General features: G+C 31.7%; 1 protein-coding gene across 3 annotated transcripts in view; it reads left to right on the top strand.

Moving 5' to 3' along the window:
• Positions 1 to 15,484, top strand: part of CSMD3 (CUB and Sushi multiple domains 3) — a gene marked incomplete at both ends in the record, with an annotated part of 1,156,743 nt that overhangs the window by 751,053 nt on the left and 390,206 nt on the right. For all 3 annotated transcript variants that reach the window (XM_080694904.1, XM_080694905.1, XM_080694906.1), the window contains 3 exons: positions 1,935 to 2,051; positions 8,882 to 9,097; positions 11,412 to 11,600. In XM_080694904.1, coding sequence (XP_080551030.1) covers positions 1,935 to 2,051; positions 8,882 to 9,097; positions 11,412 to 11,600 — 522 coding nt within the window. The remainder of the gene's footprint in view (positions 1 to 1,934; positions 2,052 to 8,881; positions 9,098 to 11,411; positions 11,601 to 15,484) is intronic.

Here is a 15,484-nt window from a genome sequence, read left to right on the forward strand (position 1 = left end):
TAAAATTTTTATTGGTGCATTATATTCATACATCATATTGGGGTAAAAAACTTGTGTGTACAGACATGCACACATCGCTGATTTAACCCCTACCCAATTCCCACCCCCATTACCTCCCTGTCCCTCCCTCCTTTGCTTGGCTTAGTGGTTGACTTTGATATGTTTAAGTACATTGTGTGTTTTAGAGATTTTCCTCTTCCCCCCTCCTTTCTCCTCCTTTAGGTTGTCTTGTTTGCTCCTCTATAGGATTTCCTTTTTGATCTAGAGTTCCTCCTATGACCATTTCTCCCTAACTCTCACATATTAGGGAAAGCATCTGATTTCTTATTTTTTGTGACTGACTAATCTCACTTAGCATAATGTCCTCCAGTTCCATCCATTCCCCTTAAAAATGAAATAGAAAATTTTAGTAATAATAATTATCTATGGAAAATTGTAGAGGCTGTAAATAGAAATCTAGTCTACCAAATCATTCATATTTTATAATAACTTGAAAATAAATATGTTTGGAAACATGAGCTTATCTTGACCTCAAGAAGGCAACCTCTAAATAACAAAGGGATGAATGATTTTAAATTTTGTGTAGGTATGCAAGTCCAAGCCCACCTGCTTCAGCCTTTGTTAGTAACTGCAGATTTGGCATTCTTAGTGAGATAAAGTAAGATATTGATATATCCAGATTCCCTGATATCTTCTGAAACTCAAAATTGATAAAAAAAAATTCATAAAGAAGAAGGTCCAAACTAACTTTTCTAGTGTCTTGGAGAAGTTTGGACAGTTTCAAAGTAGAAAAGGCCATTTTTTTTTTCATTTATGGTACTTACTGTTCTTATCTATGTGCAAAAGAATATTTGGGAGGCTGAGACAGGAGGATCTTGGTTCACCGATAGGACAGCCTCAGCTACATAGTGAGGCCCTTTGCAACTCAGTGAGACCCTGTTTCAAAATAGAGAATAAAATATAGGGCTGGAGTTGTAGTTCAGAGTATAATGCCCCTGGGTTCCATCCACCATACTGCAATAAATAAATAAATAAATAAATAACCTTTCCAAATAGAACAAAATAATAAACATCTCCTCAGCTACCCCCACTAGGATATAAATGGTTACCAGGCTATAACTTTGTCTCTTTTAACTTTGGACAATTAGAATAAAGTTAGAATACAATAAACCTCAATGGCCATGGAATACAGTAAAAAACACAAGCTGTCATTTTTATTCAAATAAATTAATGCTGAATTAAATTTAAATTTTTTTATCTAGTCTGCATATTTTTTCTTCTTGGGGAGGATATTTATTTACAAATATGTGCCCCTTCAAATTTTTCTTTTTGTCTATGATGTTTCTCAAAGAAATACAAATGTGTATTGCCACCCTGCCCTTTGGCTAAAATCAAGTGTACTATCTGTTTTCCTCAGTTTAATACAGATGTACAGACACAGCATTCAGAACTCTCAAAACCTACTTCACTATTTTAAAAGAAATCCTATGAAGAATGATGGATATCCCTTTAGAAATCTATAAAAATAACTTTATATAATTAACAATTTTTCAAGTTTTTAATGAAAGGCTGATAAACAATTGAATACTCATGTTTAATTATATATATATATATATATATATATATATATATATACTGCTTATAATTAGAAAAGTATAAGCATATACTCCAAATTAAAACATGGAAAGTTGAGCAATGTTCTCTTGGGGGCTAATACTAATTCTTAGGAGTATTAAATAATTTTTTTCCTCTAGTGCCTCAATGGATGAAATGATTTTTGAATATTGGAAGAGGTCTTTACATATTCCTGTTATTACCAGAAAGTAACTTAGGCAAAGAAATTGGAATGCATCCTGTTTTAAGAGAGATGAGATTCATTCAGCCTATAACTTTATAACTAGGATTGATCATACTGTATTTTTTTATGCTTTCAGCATTGTGTGGAGGAGATGTTAGAGGGCCTAGTGGAACCATCCTATCACCTGGTTACCCAGAATTTTATCCTAATTCTTTGAATTGTACATGGACTGTTGATGTAACCCATGGAAAAGGTAATTTGCCTAATAAAAGAATAATTGGGTTGTTTTCTGAATTTTTATTGGGTCTATTTTTATTTTATTGTCCTGTATGTCATCTTGTATGATCCAAAATAGAATAGTACTAAAATATGTTAAAATAAACTTCAAGTAACTGCAGCAGAGGAGTTACTTTTCAATAATATTTTAATATTATTAAATATTTTTAATATTTAAAATATTTAAATATTTAATATTTAATATTTAATATTTTTATTTAATATTTAATATTTTTATTGGGTCTATTTTTATTTTATTGTCCTGTATGTCATCTTGTATGATCCAAAATAGAATAGTACTAAAATATGTTAAAATAAACTTCAAGTAACTGCAGCAGAGGAGTTACTTTTCAATAATATTTTAATATTATTAAATATTTTTAATATTTAAAATATTTAATATTTAATATTTAATATTTAATATTTTTATTTAATATTTAATATTTAATATTTAAAAATTAAAATTTTTAATATTTAAAATATCAGAATGGTGACATGGGATACTCATTTGCTTTTGATACATAAACTAATATTATTTGGAATTTTATGAATAAAACCTCAAGCAGGATGATTTTTGTCTCTGGAATAGTATGAGAAGTTGACTTCAAAAATTCAAAGGGAAATATGAAGATGTTCTGAACTGCTGAGCCAATTGCACATGTTCATATATACTTGTTTATAAAATGTTAATTTTTATAATTTTCTCTTGTAAATACTATGTCTCAAATTTTATAATACAGAACTGCAGATATATTATTAAGGTGGAATATAAAATTACATTGCACATATGGTAGATATTAATAAATGCCCTTTTATAAATAAATAAAAGATCATGTAGAATTAAATATAGTTCATTTATGAAATACAACATGAACTAGTAAATTAGCAATGTAATTGTTTAAGGTAACAACAAGGGGAAGAATGACCATCCTACCATGTTAAAATATAAATAAAGTAACATTATCTTGAAATTTCTATAGGACAATCTTTTAACATAATTAATTTGATCATTTTAAAATCTGCTTTTGAGTAGTTTTTATTTTAACAATGTTGTTATATTGTTTTATTGAAATTTACTATTATATTGTACTAATTTATTTTACCTTAGCCATTCTTAAAAAAAATTAGCAATAAATAGATGTGGTCACAATTTTAAATATAAATGTTTGTTTTTAATAATTTATATTTATTGTGCTATCACACAATATTTGCCTTTGATAAAATTATGCATCCTTTTATTGAAGGAGAATGAGGATTGTACAGAAATTTGTATAGTTAAATTTATATAGTGAATTGAATATAATTGAGATACAAAGAATGTTATAATGAATATTCTGTTATGTAGCAGAAATGAAGTAGACTTTATAAACAGGTTTTTGCTGTTCTTCAAAGTATAAGACTGATTGCAAAAAATTAATCAAAGCACCATATTATTTCAGTGGGTAGTGGATTAATGGAGTTTAAAATAAGATCCGTGATATTATACAAGAAAATAGAGGATTACATACTGCTTGGTATGTAAATAGAGGTCTAATTAACACTTAAGGTTTTGAATCTTCACAGGTTACAAGTGTTAATTGAATCTGTAGTTACAGGGCAAGAAATGCAGATTTAGATCTATCTTTTATGAGCTAACAAAGTTTGTTTAAAGTTCTATTCCAAAGACTACCCAAAGTTACATGAAAGATAATCTTTTAAGGTTTGAGAGAAATATTGAGTTAGTATAGTCTAACCTCTCACCCAGCACACTAATTTTCTTCCTGTAGGTTTCCAGAAACATGATGAACTGCCTTGATATGGATACTTTATTGATGGGAAGCCTACTTGCTGGGCAAAAACTATTAGGTGTTTATGCAGATTTTATTTGTGAATTATTCTTGGAGAATTGTACCTTTTCCACTCTCTGGAGTTATACCAAAATCTTAAAATCAAGCCCAAAGGAAATGAACAAACAAACAAAAATTTTCTTCCTTCTCCAACCTACAACTACTCAAACACACTACCTCACCATTCTGAGATTATCATGTTCTCATATGCTCTTTCCTCAGAACCATACCTTATCTCAAGCTTGTTCTTCCTAGATTAAACACAGTTTCTTCACTTCTTCATCATGAAATTTGTGTTTTATTTTCATCACCTTTCTCTGAATGTATTCCAATTTAATGATAACTGGAAATTCTCTAAAAACAACACAGATAGCCAAAGTCTGAAATTCCATAATTATATGAAATTGATTTCTATCTTCAATGCAGACTTCTTTATTTACTTTTGTTTAAATTTCATACTTTTAGTTCAGAGTTACTCTGTCCTCTGTTCAATGCCCTCCTCTTATACTTTTAGGGAATTCTTAGCCTCTGTGAAAATCTGTTTTTAGAATGTAAAATTCCTGGGTCCTAACTCCTCTATCCACTTGCTAATTACTTTTAGAGAGTGTAATTTGTATTATAACAGCTACCTGAGTGCCTGGCAGTAACCAGGCCCTAACTGCCTTTCTCTTTTACAGATCTGAATTCCATTTTTTATAAGTCAAATATATATATATATATATATATATATATATATATATAATACTGGTACATTAACCATACTAGATATAAATATCAAAATACTTAACAAATAAGGCACTTTTAATGAATCATAAACAATCTCTTTACTAGTTAACATTATATCAAGGTGTTTGAACAAATGAAATTTAAATCACTTCAAACTCAGTTCAACTTCAGTACCATTCAGCCTACCTTGCCCCTTGTTTATGATACCATGAGAGATTTTTCTTAAACACATTGTAGAAATCAAAGTACTAATTATATGTAATCTACTATAGATGGAGAAAAATTGGGCAAAAAAAAAACTATATCAAATGATCTTTAACTGGGCATGGTGGCGCAGGCTTGTAATCCCAGCCTTAAGGAGGCTGAGACGGGAAGATCACAATTCTCGGACAGCCTCAGCTACTTAGTGAGGCCTTCTGCAACTTAGTGAAACCGTGTTTCAAAATAAAAGAATAAAAAATGGGGCAGGGATATAGCATGGAGGTCAAATGCCCCTGGGTTCCATCCCCAAACCTGAAAAAAAAAAAAAAAATGATCTTGAGGTCCTTATATCTGGAATTATCCTTCAATAAAGCATGATCCAAGTTTATAAATTTACAAGTTGGAAAAAATAACATCCTCAAGGTCATTATTGGTGGAACAACTTACGAAAACCTGGATATCAATGCTATTTTGACGTTTAAATATTTTAGAACATATCTTTAATATAAATTGCCTTAATAATTTATTATGTAAATTATCATTCTTTTTTATTGTTTTTGAGACTGAGAGTTGATTTAGGTAAATATTGTATCTTTCTGCAAAATACTCAACTGCCTCTTTTTTTTTTTAATTAAGAGCTGGTCTCACTAAATTTCCCAGGCTAGTCTAGAATTGGTTATCTTTCTGCCTCAGGCTCCCTAGTAGCTAGGATTGCAGGCTTGCACCACCCTGCTTGTGTATTAGCATTCTTATGAGAAGGTATTATGATATTGAAATAACTGGTTTTTCTCATTGTCTTGTTAGAACTGAATGTCTTTGCCTGTCTCTTTCTTTCTTAAATGTCTCTCCCAGGGCTGCTCCTCCATGAATTTCTCATTTTTGAAGGTCACTGTCTTCATAAACCTCTACTGACTAAATAGTTAATTCTTTTTATTTTTTTGCTCCTGCGCTGATGCATATTCACCAGTTTCTAGTACTTAGCAGAATATCGGAATTTTTGGTTTTCCATGACTTTTTTTATAGTCTTCTAAATCTTCACTCCATAATGTGTAGAATAAGTAGGTCCTTATCTTCTAATTTTTGTTTGTTTGTTTGTATTAACCAACTATTAGCAAACTTTTGAATGTCCTAAGTTCTTCTGCAGCAGTGGAAACATTTTATTGTTTATTCCATAATTTGATAAACTAAAGCTTTCTTTTATAAAGTGGCTAGCCAGGGCTTAGTAATACAAAAAAACACTAGCTCTTATTTTGGAAGGTTGAACAATAAAACAAAAGTGTCTAAGCATTTCTCTGATAGGCACTATGCTAAGTCATTCTCATAAGTTATCTCATTTAGCTTCAAGAGGACCCCATTGCAATTTAATTTTATAGATGGAGAAAAGGAGATTCAAACAAGTTGTTGTTGACAGTGACCTCATTAGCACAAGCAGTTTACAGTATATTTAGATTTTCCCACAAATTAATTCAATGTTATTGGAATTAACACATTTTCTTTAAAAATATGTTTTATATGTGATATTTTTGTCATTTTTCCCATCTACTCTCCTATTGTCAAATATTTTTTCTTAACATTATATCAGAAATTAAGCTGATTTATCTGAGACTTCTATTTTTGTGTAATTTTTGTGAAGCTGAATAGCAGTTCATCTGGATGTCAAGACAGCTTCTTGCCATGTCTAATTTCATCTGACTGGCAGCAAAGACTATTTTTTAAGACAAAATTATGTTATTTGCAGCAATACTACTTTTTTTTTTTTTGGTGGTGGTACTGGGGTTCCTGGAAGCCCTTCTAACTCCGGGCTACACTCCAAGACCTATTTTATACTTTTTTATTTTTGGAAACAGGGTCTCTTAAGCAGCATGATCCTCCTGTCTCTGCCACCCAAGTGCAGGGATTACAAGTGTGCGCCACCACGCCCGGCTAGCAATACTACTTTTATATTCAAGAACATGTGAAAGATCAACTCAAAGGACTCTGGTATTCTTGTTCATTGTGGATAAGGGAAACACAAACACACACACACACACACACACACACACACACACGATTAAGAAGAAAACAACCAAAGTATATTTTTTGACAAACATTTTGAGAAATTGTATCCTGCTTATTTCAAATACTTCCCAAGTCTGACTTCAGCTACCCATTATGCAATGATAACCTTGTCTTGTCCGTGCTTGAATTTTCAGTCTCCTTGTTCTAGTTTCAATTTTGTCACCTTTTAAATATTTTTTAAAACAACAGAGCCGGAGAATGGTGGTGCACACCTGTAATCTCATTACTTGAGAAGCTGAGACAAGAGGACTGCAGGTTTAGTGAAGCTGTCAGCAAATTAGCAAAGCCCTTTTGCAAAATAAGCAATAAAATAGGGTGAGGGGTTTAGCTCAGAGGTAGACTGAGCCTGAGTTCAATCCTTAGCACCACAAAAAAAGGAGCTCTGAGAATTTTCAACATGTGAAACTAAACACAGAATGTTACCATGAACTGAGGTTTGTAATTTCCTTAATAATTTTGGTGATTTCCTTAAGGCCAAGTTAAAAAAAATAAGTAAATAAATCACATCAAGATAAAGATGCATGTAGCAGTAGTCATCTTTTATTTCATATGGTATCGTAAACATAGGATATTGTGTATATGAAATTGTCCTTTATAAATAGTCTAGGCAATGTCATTAAAGTTAACAGATCACATGGGACTACTGTATACTCACCATGTTGCAACAAATGGAAAAGCCCCAGTCTTTATTAATACTTAATTATTATTATTTGATATGATGATATATTGTATATATCTGTAGATTGCATTAATTTTATAGAATTATATTATTACATTTAAATAAACTTATAATCCTAATTAGTAAGCATTAATAAAAATGCAGAAAAGTCATGTTTGTCTGTGGAGTGTAAACCTCCACAGCCTTTTGGTAAAATGGTATTTGTTAAAGCTAAGCATACTTCCCCAAAACCCAGTCACTATACTGTACTTATGCCTGTTGATAGTCATCCAATATTGGAACTAAATTATCCAACAGGCATAAGTACATATGTTCATCAAAAATATATTTTAAAGTTCACAACACTCTCTCTGTTCAGGGTAAAATGCAGACTACCTTAAAGACCAGTTGAACAGACGAATGTGGTATGATCATAAAATGGAAAGAAAATGCAATACATCACTTTATGAAAATAAACAATTCGCAATTGCATGCAGTAATAGAAAATGAACCTCACATATCTAATGTTGAGTACAAGTCATCAGACCCGAATGAGGACATGCTCATGGATTAATTATATAAGCTACACAAATATTTATATAAAGTAGGAAAAAGTAGTATGTGCTATCAAAAGCTGAGTGAATGACTATTTTGGGCAAACTAAAAAGGGAGAAAACTTTTGTGAGAGGACTGATGGATACTGGTCACGTTGCTTCTATTCATTTGGGTGAAATTTCCAAACAGGTGTTCAATTTGTGGAAATTCAATGGAGTGAACACTCAAATACACACTTTGCAGTAAATGTACACACAAGTTGAAATGTTTAAAACAATAAGCAACTGAGGAGTCATTCTGTTCATTTTACAAATAGCACGTCTCTATGCCAGCTTTATAATTCTCTACTGGTGTGGAATTAAGCATATTTGGTGCAGGATTATTAAACAGTCTTATATTGTTAAAGGGTTTAGAGAAGGAAACAGAGGAGGCTTATAAGATAGTCACCAGGAAACTGCACCTCTGTTGTAAATTAAAAATATGTTTTTATCTTGAAAAAAATTTAAACTCAAGGGATTCTTTCCAGGAATTAATTTTAAATTTTATTTTAAAAATTTTCTAAAACATAGCTCACTGTATTTCTCATACCAGCATAGAACAAAGTAAACTTGGTAAACTTCCACACTAAACAGAAACAAAATGAAAAGAATTAATTATGCTACACCTAACTGTGAATTTTATTTTCAGAAAAGTGACAAAGGGCATGTTGGTTTTAGTTTGATAATAACTCTGTTATTTACTGATGTATGTTGTAAGTCTAATTTTTCTTTTTTTTTTAACTAGGTGTGCAGTTCAACTTCCATACTTTCCATTTGGAAGACCATCATGACTACTTACTGATCACAGAGAATGGTAGTTTCACCCAACCACTCGCCCGCCTGACTGGTTCGGAACTTCCTTCCACAATTAATGCTGGCCTCTATGGAAATTTCAGAGCTCAACTGCGCTTCATTTCAGATTTTTCAATATCCTACGAAGGATTCAACATTACATTCTCAGGTGAGAAGAGCAAAGAAACAAAAGAGAGCTCCTTAGTACCTTTAAGCAATTATTTTTTTTAAAGTTTGTATAAATTGTGACGAAACAGAAAGACAATTGCAAAAAAAATTTTTTAGAAGAAGAAGAAAGCAAAAATCCTTTACGGAAGTTTTAAAGACAATTTGAAGTACTTTGATAATTGTCTTTAGTAATAAATTAAAAAGCACACTTACATGATTTCTAAAAATTAATTAACTAAAAATCCACTAAAGCACAATAATTACATTTTCCTAATTTAAACTCCTGTGGAATTCTAACAGATGGAAAAATCAGCTAAAATTTCTAGTGAATTTAAAATGAAAATTCATATATATACACACATAAATATGTATATATGTATATATATACACACATATATATACATATTACATATATTTAAATCTAAATTTAATTAGACTAAAAAAAGAAATATGAATTAAATTAGTGATATTCTAGTGTTGTTTGCTTGAAAAAGGTATAATAGCCCAAGATTAAAATAAATTTATTATTCTGAAACAAAATGATCTATAAATAAGATAACATAAATTTCCCTGTCTTCTAGAATCATTCCATTTATAGACAGTAGTTTGACTTGAAACCCAAAGGAAAAATAATTATGACCAAAAAGAATAAACCGCATTTCTATAATTAGAGTCCTACTGTTTAATTGAGTGATACAGTGAGATAAATTGATTTTTTAAGACAGAGACAAATTAATAAGTAAATCTTATATACATGAAAATTATAATATATATGCAATGATACAAATGCTGATCTTGTTCTACATCAAAATAATTTTATTTATGTATATATACATATACACAAGGATAAAAATGCTAATTATTTATAAACTATATCATTTGGATGGAAATACTTAGCTACTAAAATAATTAAGTTATTCCATAATGAATAGTAAATGAGCATAATGTCTCTGAACTTGGAATGTTGAAATATATAAAAATAATCTTTAAATAATAAACTATTTGCTAATCAACATGAAATAATTCTAGTTCTTTATTGTAATTATAAGTAAGTGCTCTGATCATATTTTTAGTTAAGCTACTTCTTAGAACTGCATATTTATATGATATCTAAAAATAAGTTAACTAAAAATCCACTAAGACCCATTTAAAATTATTATAATATATTAATAAATCATAATTTATTATAATGTTTAAACAACTCTACTTATGCCCTGAAGAAAATTTATTTGTTCATTTTCAGGATGCTCATCCATTCATTGCTTGGGAAAAGTTTTTATATGAATCTATAATATAATTATCATTGTATCAGAACTTTGGTCTTATTTAAACTCTTTCATGTCAAATCAAAATTTCTTTCCCAACATTGGTTTAATTGAACTTCTTGTATATAAGAGGCACAAGAGCCTTTTAAATTAAACTATTAAATGAAATGCATTTTTATACTCCAAATGATTTCATCCCAAACGACTATTATTTTGAAAATATGAATATCATTTTTCTTTGCAGTACTGGTGATAGAACCCAGGGGCATTCTACCCCTAGCTACACCCCCAGCTCTCTTTTTTTATTCTTTGTTTTGAAAGAGGGTCTCACTGAGTTGCAAAGGGCCTCACTAAGTAACTGAGGATGGCCAGGAACCAGGATCCTTTTGTTTCAGCATCCTAGTGCTAGAATTACAAGTGCATGCCACCATGCCCAGCTTGAAAATATGAATATCTTATGTATTGTTATAAGTAAATAATCTATGAAATAGAAAATTTTCTAATGCAGATAAACCATAAGATTTATAGCTACATTTTCAATTTTTCTTTCAGAGATGATATTTTATCATCAATATTTTTACACATAAAAAGATATTACATATTTCACAGAAATATAAGAACATTTTGCTTGACTATAAAAAAAAACTTCGCGAATATAAGAAAAATGATTTGTCCCACTAACATGTTATGATAATTATACATACACTTACTTTTTCAATATATGACTAGGCCCTAAAATCATGCAGCTTGCAAAAATATATTCTTAAATACGATTCTTATCACTGGATACAATAATGCACACCTGTAATTCCAGTACTTAGGAGGCTGAGGTAGAAGAATTACAAGTTTAAGGCCATTGTGCTGAGAAGTAGTGAGAGTGTTTCAAAATCAATAAATAAAATAGGACAGGAGATAAAGCTCAACAGTAGATGACCTATGGGTTCAATTCTCAAGACCAAACAAAGGAAAACCCAAAACATGACCATTATCTTCTGATTCTTTTTACCCTCCTCTTCCCTGGGAGGAGGATTCTTTCCCCCTAATTTACAGAATATAATCTGGAGCCTTGCGAAGACCCTGGAATTCCTCAATATGGTAACCGAATTGGGTTCAGCTTTGGGGTTGGTGACACTCTGACCTTCTCATGTTCATCGGGTTATCGCCTGGAAGGAGCATCAGAGATAATTTGTCTTGGTGGTGGCCGGCGAGTGTGGAGTGCACCTCTGCCAAGGTGTGTGGGTACGTGGTCAGCTGCTTTCATTTGCTTGTATGTGTAGTCACTGTCCATGGAGTTGCATGGTTTCACACCCTCCTTTTTTTTTTATAATCTGTTGATTTTTTTTCATTTCATATTGGTGATTTCTATTTTTTTCAATTTGGCAATCAATCTGGTGTACCACAGTTACTTTCTCTACTACTATAATTTAACAATCATGCTTCTAAATTTGTTTTCTGATGATGGTGATACAAAACAAAAAAAGATGGATTGATAGAATAACAAAAATGGAATAAAAACTGGAAGTGTTTTCTGTTATTACTGATTTTATAAACAAGATTGATGGACTGAAGAAATAGCAGAGTATACTCAGTAAAATAAGAGCCAAAAAAAGTCTATGTTCCAATTGTTTCCTGTATTCCAGGGATTGTGCCATGTGTCTGATTTACATGACTAATCTATTCTCAGCCTCATAAGAAACTCATAACAGCAAGATAGGTGCTGCCGTTGTTACCATTTTGCAGATGAGAAAAATAAAGTTGAAAAATTGGGTTGGTCCAATATCAAATGATCAAGCACTCCGAATTTCTCAAGCAGTCTATTTTCACAGAAACAGTTAACAGAGAGATTCTTGTATTTTATTGATAGTATATTCTTACTGATATAACAAAGAATTAACATGTATAAAAGATGACTATAAAAAACATGTCAGATAAATAACAGATAATTAAATTAACCCCAAGCATTTGGTGATGCATAATAAAGACAATTATTTATTTCATGTCATGTAAAAATGAGTAATAATTAAAGAATTGGGGTATGAAGCCACTACCTTAATATTTGGCACTAAACGTTTTCACTGAAAAAAAGAGAAATCAATAGAAAAACACTAATTTTTTTTAACTGTTAAGTCATTCCCTATTTAAATTAGAAAAAGGAGGCATGAAATTTTTCAGGCCACCATCAATTCAGTAGTTATCAGTAAATTTTTTCTGATAGAACAAAAATACAATGGTCATTTTAGCTTTCTGTTAATGTGGAAAATATGTGGCATGAATTATGTTAGAGGAGAAAAGATTTATTTTGGCTTACTGTTTCAAAGATTTTGGCCTATGATCAACTGGATCTATTGCCTTTAGGTCTGTGGTGGGGTAGAACATCATGGAAAAGAGTAATTGGTAGGCCAGAATGAGGGAGGGGAGGGAGGGAGGGAGGGAGGAAGGGAGTTAGTGAGAGAGAGAGAGAGAGAGAGAGAGAGAGAGAGAGAGAGAGAGAGAGAGAGAGAAGAGAGAGGAGAGAGAGGGGGAGAAGAAGAAGAAGAAGAAGAAGAAGAAGAAGAAGAAGAAGAAGAAGAAGAAGAAGAAGAAGAAGAAGAAGAAGAAGAAGAAGAAGAAGAAGAAGAAAAGAGAAGAGAAGGGAAGGGAAGGGAAGGGAAGGGAAGGGAAGGGAAGGGAAGGGAAGGGAAGGGAAGGGAAGGGAAGGGAAGGGAAGGGAAGGGAATCATGACCTTGAAGAGCATACCCCAAAAACCTTCTTCTTTGTGTTAGACAGTTTGTTAGTTAGTTGCTGATATGTGACAAGAACAAGTTAGCGAAGGAAAGATTTATTTTGGATCATAGTTTCAGAGGTTCAATCATAGTTGACCAGTTCCAAGGTGGAAAAATCACGGTGGCTGGGCCGACAGAAGAAAAGGTACTCGGCTCATGGCAGCCAGGAAGTAGAGGAAGAAGGAAAGGGACCCAGGCCAGATATAGTCCCCAGGGGGAACCTTCAGTGACCTACCTTTCCAGTCATGTGCCACCTGCCTTTAGTTACCACCCAGTAAATATATAAAATTCTTAACCCATCTTATCAACTGATGAGATTGGAGTCCTCAGGATTCAGCTCTTTCACCTGTGAACATTTCTACCAACACATGAGCATTTCTGGAGGACATTTCATATCCAAACTACAATGTTCCCCTAGGTAGGCCAGACCTTCTAAAGTTTGTACCACCTCCTCTAGCACCACGGAGCCCACATGGCCTTAGGAGGACATTTTAGATCTGAACTGTAACACTATAACACTGTGTGCCTGATATTGTCTAATATATAAACTTACAAGTAAATGTGGACCTGGAGACTTTGATAGTGATAAGATGTTTTTCATGACTTTGTAGGGTTATATGAAAGATGAGATGATATATAACAGATGAATATTTTTTAAATCACAGATTTCTATAGAAATTGTACAAGCATCTAACAGAAGTTTATCATTAGGGGTAATAAGCAGTCATGTTCTCAGAACATCTTCTCCAGAAAACTATGTAGCGTATGTTCTTTTTGATTGTGTGTGTTTGTTTGTTTGTTTATTTTCTGACTTGGAATCGCCATCCTTTCCTAAGTCACCTCTAATGACATTTTTGTTGAGAACTATGATTTTCAAAGGCCAGTTAATAACTTTAGGAATAGTCCAGGTGAAAGATTCACTGTATCTGATCATTTGATACTGAGCCAATTCACTTTTCTACCAACTTTTTATTATCATCTTCAAAATGGTTACAACTATGGCATCTATCTGGTTGTGATGAGTTTCTTTTGAGGCTGAGAAGAGATTAGCCAGGTAAATAGGATACCTGGCACAATCCCTAAAATATAGGAAACAATCAGAATGTAGTAGTTATTTTAACTCTTATCGTACTGAATATAAAATGGCTTCTCTTTAACCTGTTGATAAAGTTTATATGATCAGTAATAATATGGAATATATTAATATGATGAGGATATTCTAGGATTTTCAATGTATATATTGTTTTCTCTTTTTTCCTTTACTATGATTATGGTATTATTATTCTCTCAGTTTTCATTAGAACTTGAGCCTTAGAAATGTTGAGTAATTTGTTGAGAATTATGAAGTTTGCATGTGGTATGACCATAATTTATGTAGATATCTGTTTTATTCTAATGCCCAATTTTTCTCTCTAGCATCTAGGGAACTCTAAGTCTTAGAGAGTTAATATTTTCTATTAAAATGCCAAATATATACCAGGTGGTGATATAGGTTCAGAACAAAATGTTTACATGTACATTTTCAAGGTTTAGTCCACATTTACACTAGATTCTAATAAATGGACTTATACAAACCTGACATTGCAAAAAAGCAGTTAATTTTGCTTTATGAAAGTGATTCTCTGAGAGTGGGTTTATTCGTGCTAAATCACCTCGTGGACAAATTTAGAAAGTCAATTTTTGCCAAGAAAAATTTTCCTCTATTTTCAAATTAGCTGTGCTTGCTTTTAAGTATAGGGAAATTTACAATTGAACCCATTGACCTTAATAAATTCTACAGCAGGTGTTCATTTAGGTTATAAAATGATAATAAATATTCTTTCAAATACAATGACTTTTTGAAAAATTCACTTCTACAAATTTCTTTGGACTTTTCTTCACTGCTTTGCCTGTATTTTAAAACAAATGTGTTACTTTTTTATTTTTTGTTACCCATATGTATTTATTTCTTATTTTATCTTTTTTTTTTTTTTTTGGTGGTGGTACTGGGGTTCCTGGAAGCCCTTTTACCTCTGGGCTACACTCCCAGACCAATTTTTATATTTTTATTTGGAAACAGGGTTTCTTAAGCCAGTGAGGCTGGCTTCGAACCAGCATGATCCTCCTGTCTCTGCCTCCCAAGCCCGGGTATTACAAGCATGCACCACCATGCCCGGCGTTATTTTATCTTTTTAAAATTATCAATCTTTGTTCACAAAAATGCACTTTATTTATAAGTATTGATATGATCATATTTCCATTTTTAGCCATGTACATTTACTCAGGCAGTTTTTATTTCTTGTTAAATTCTTTGTACTTTCCTCTTCACTTACATCTAATACCAATTCTCTATTCCATACTTCCTTAGTAATCACTCTTTA

This window comes from Muscardinus avellanarius (assembly GCF_963383645.1).
Source record: "Muscardinus avellanarius genome assembly, chromosome: 4".
Taxonomy (NCBI): domain Eukaryota; kingdom Metazoa; phylum Chordata; class Mammalia; order Rodentia; family Gliridae; genus Muscardinus; species Muscardinus avellanarius.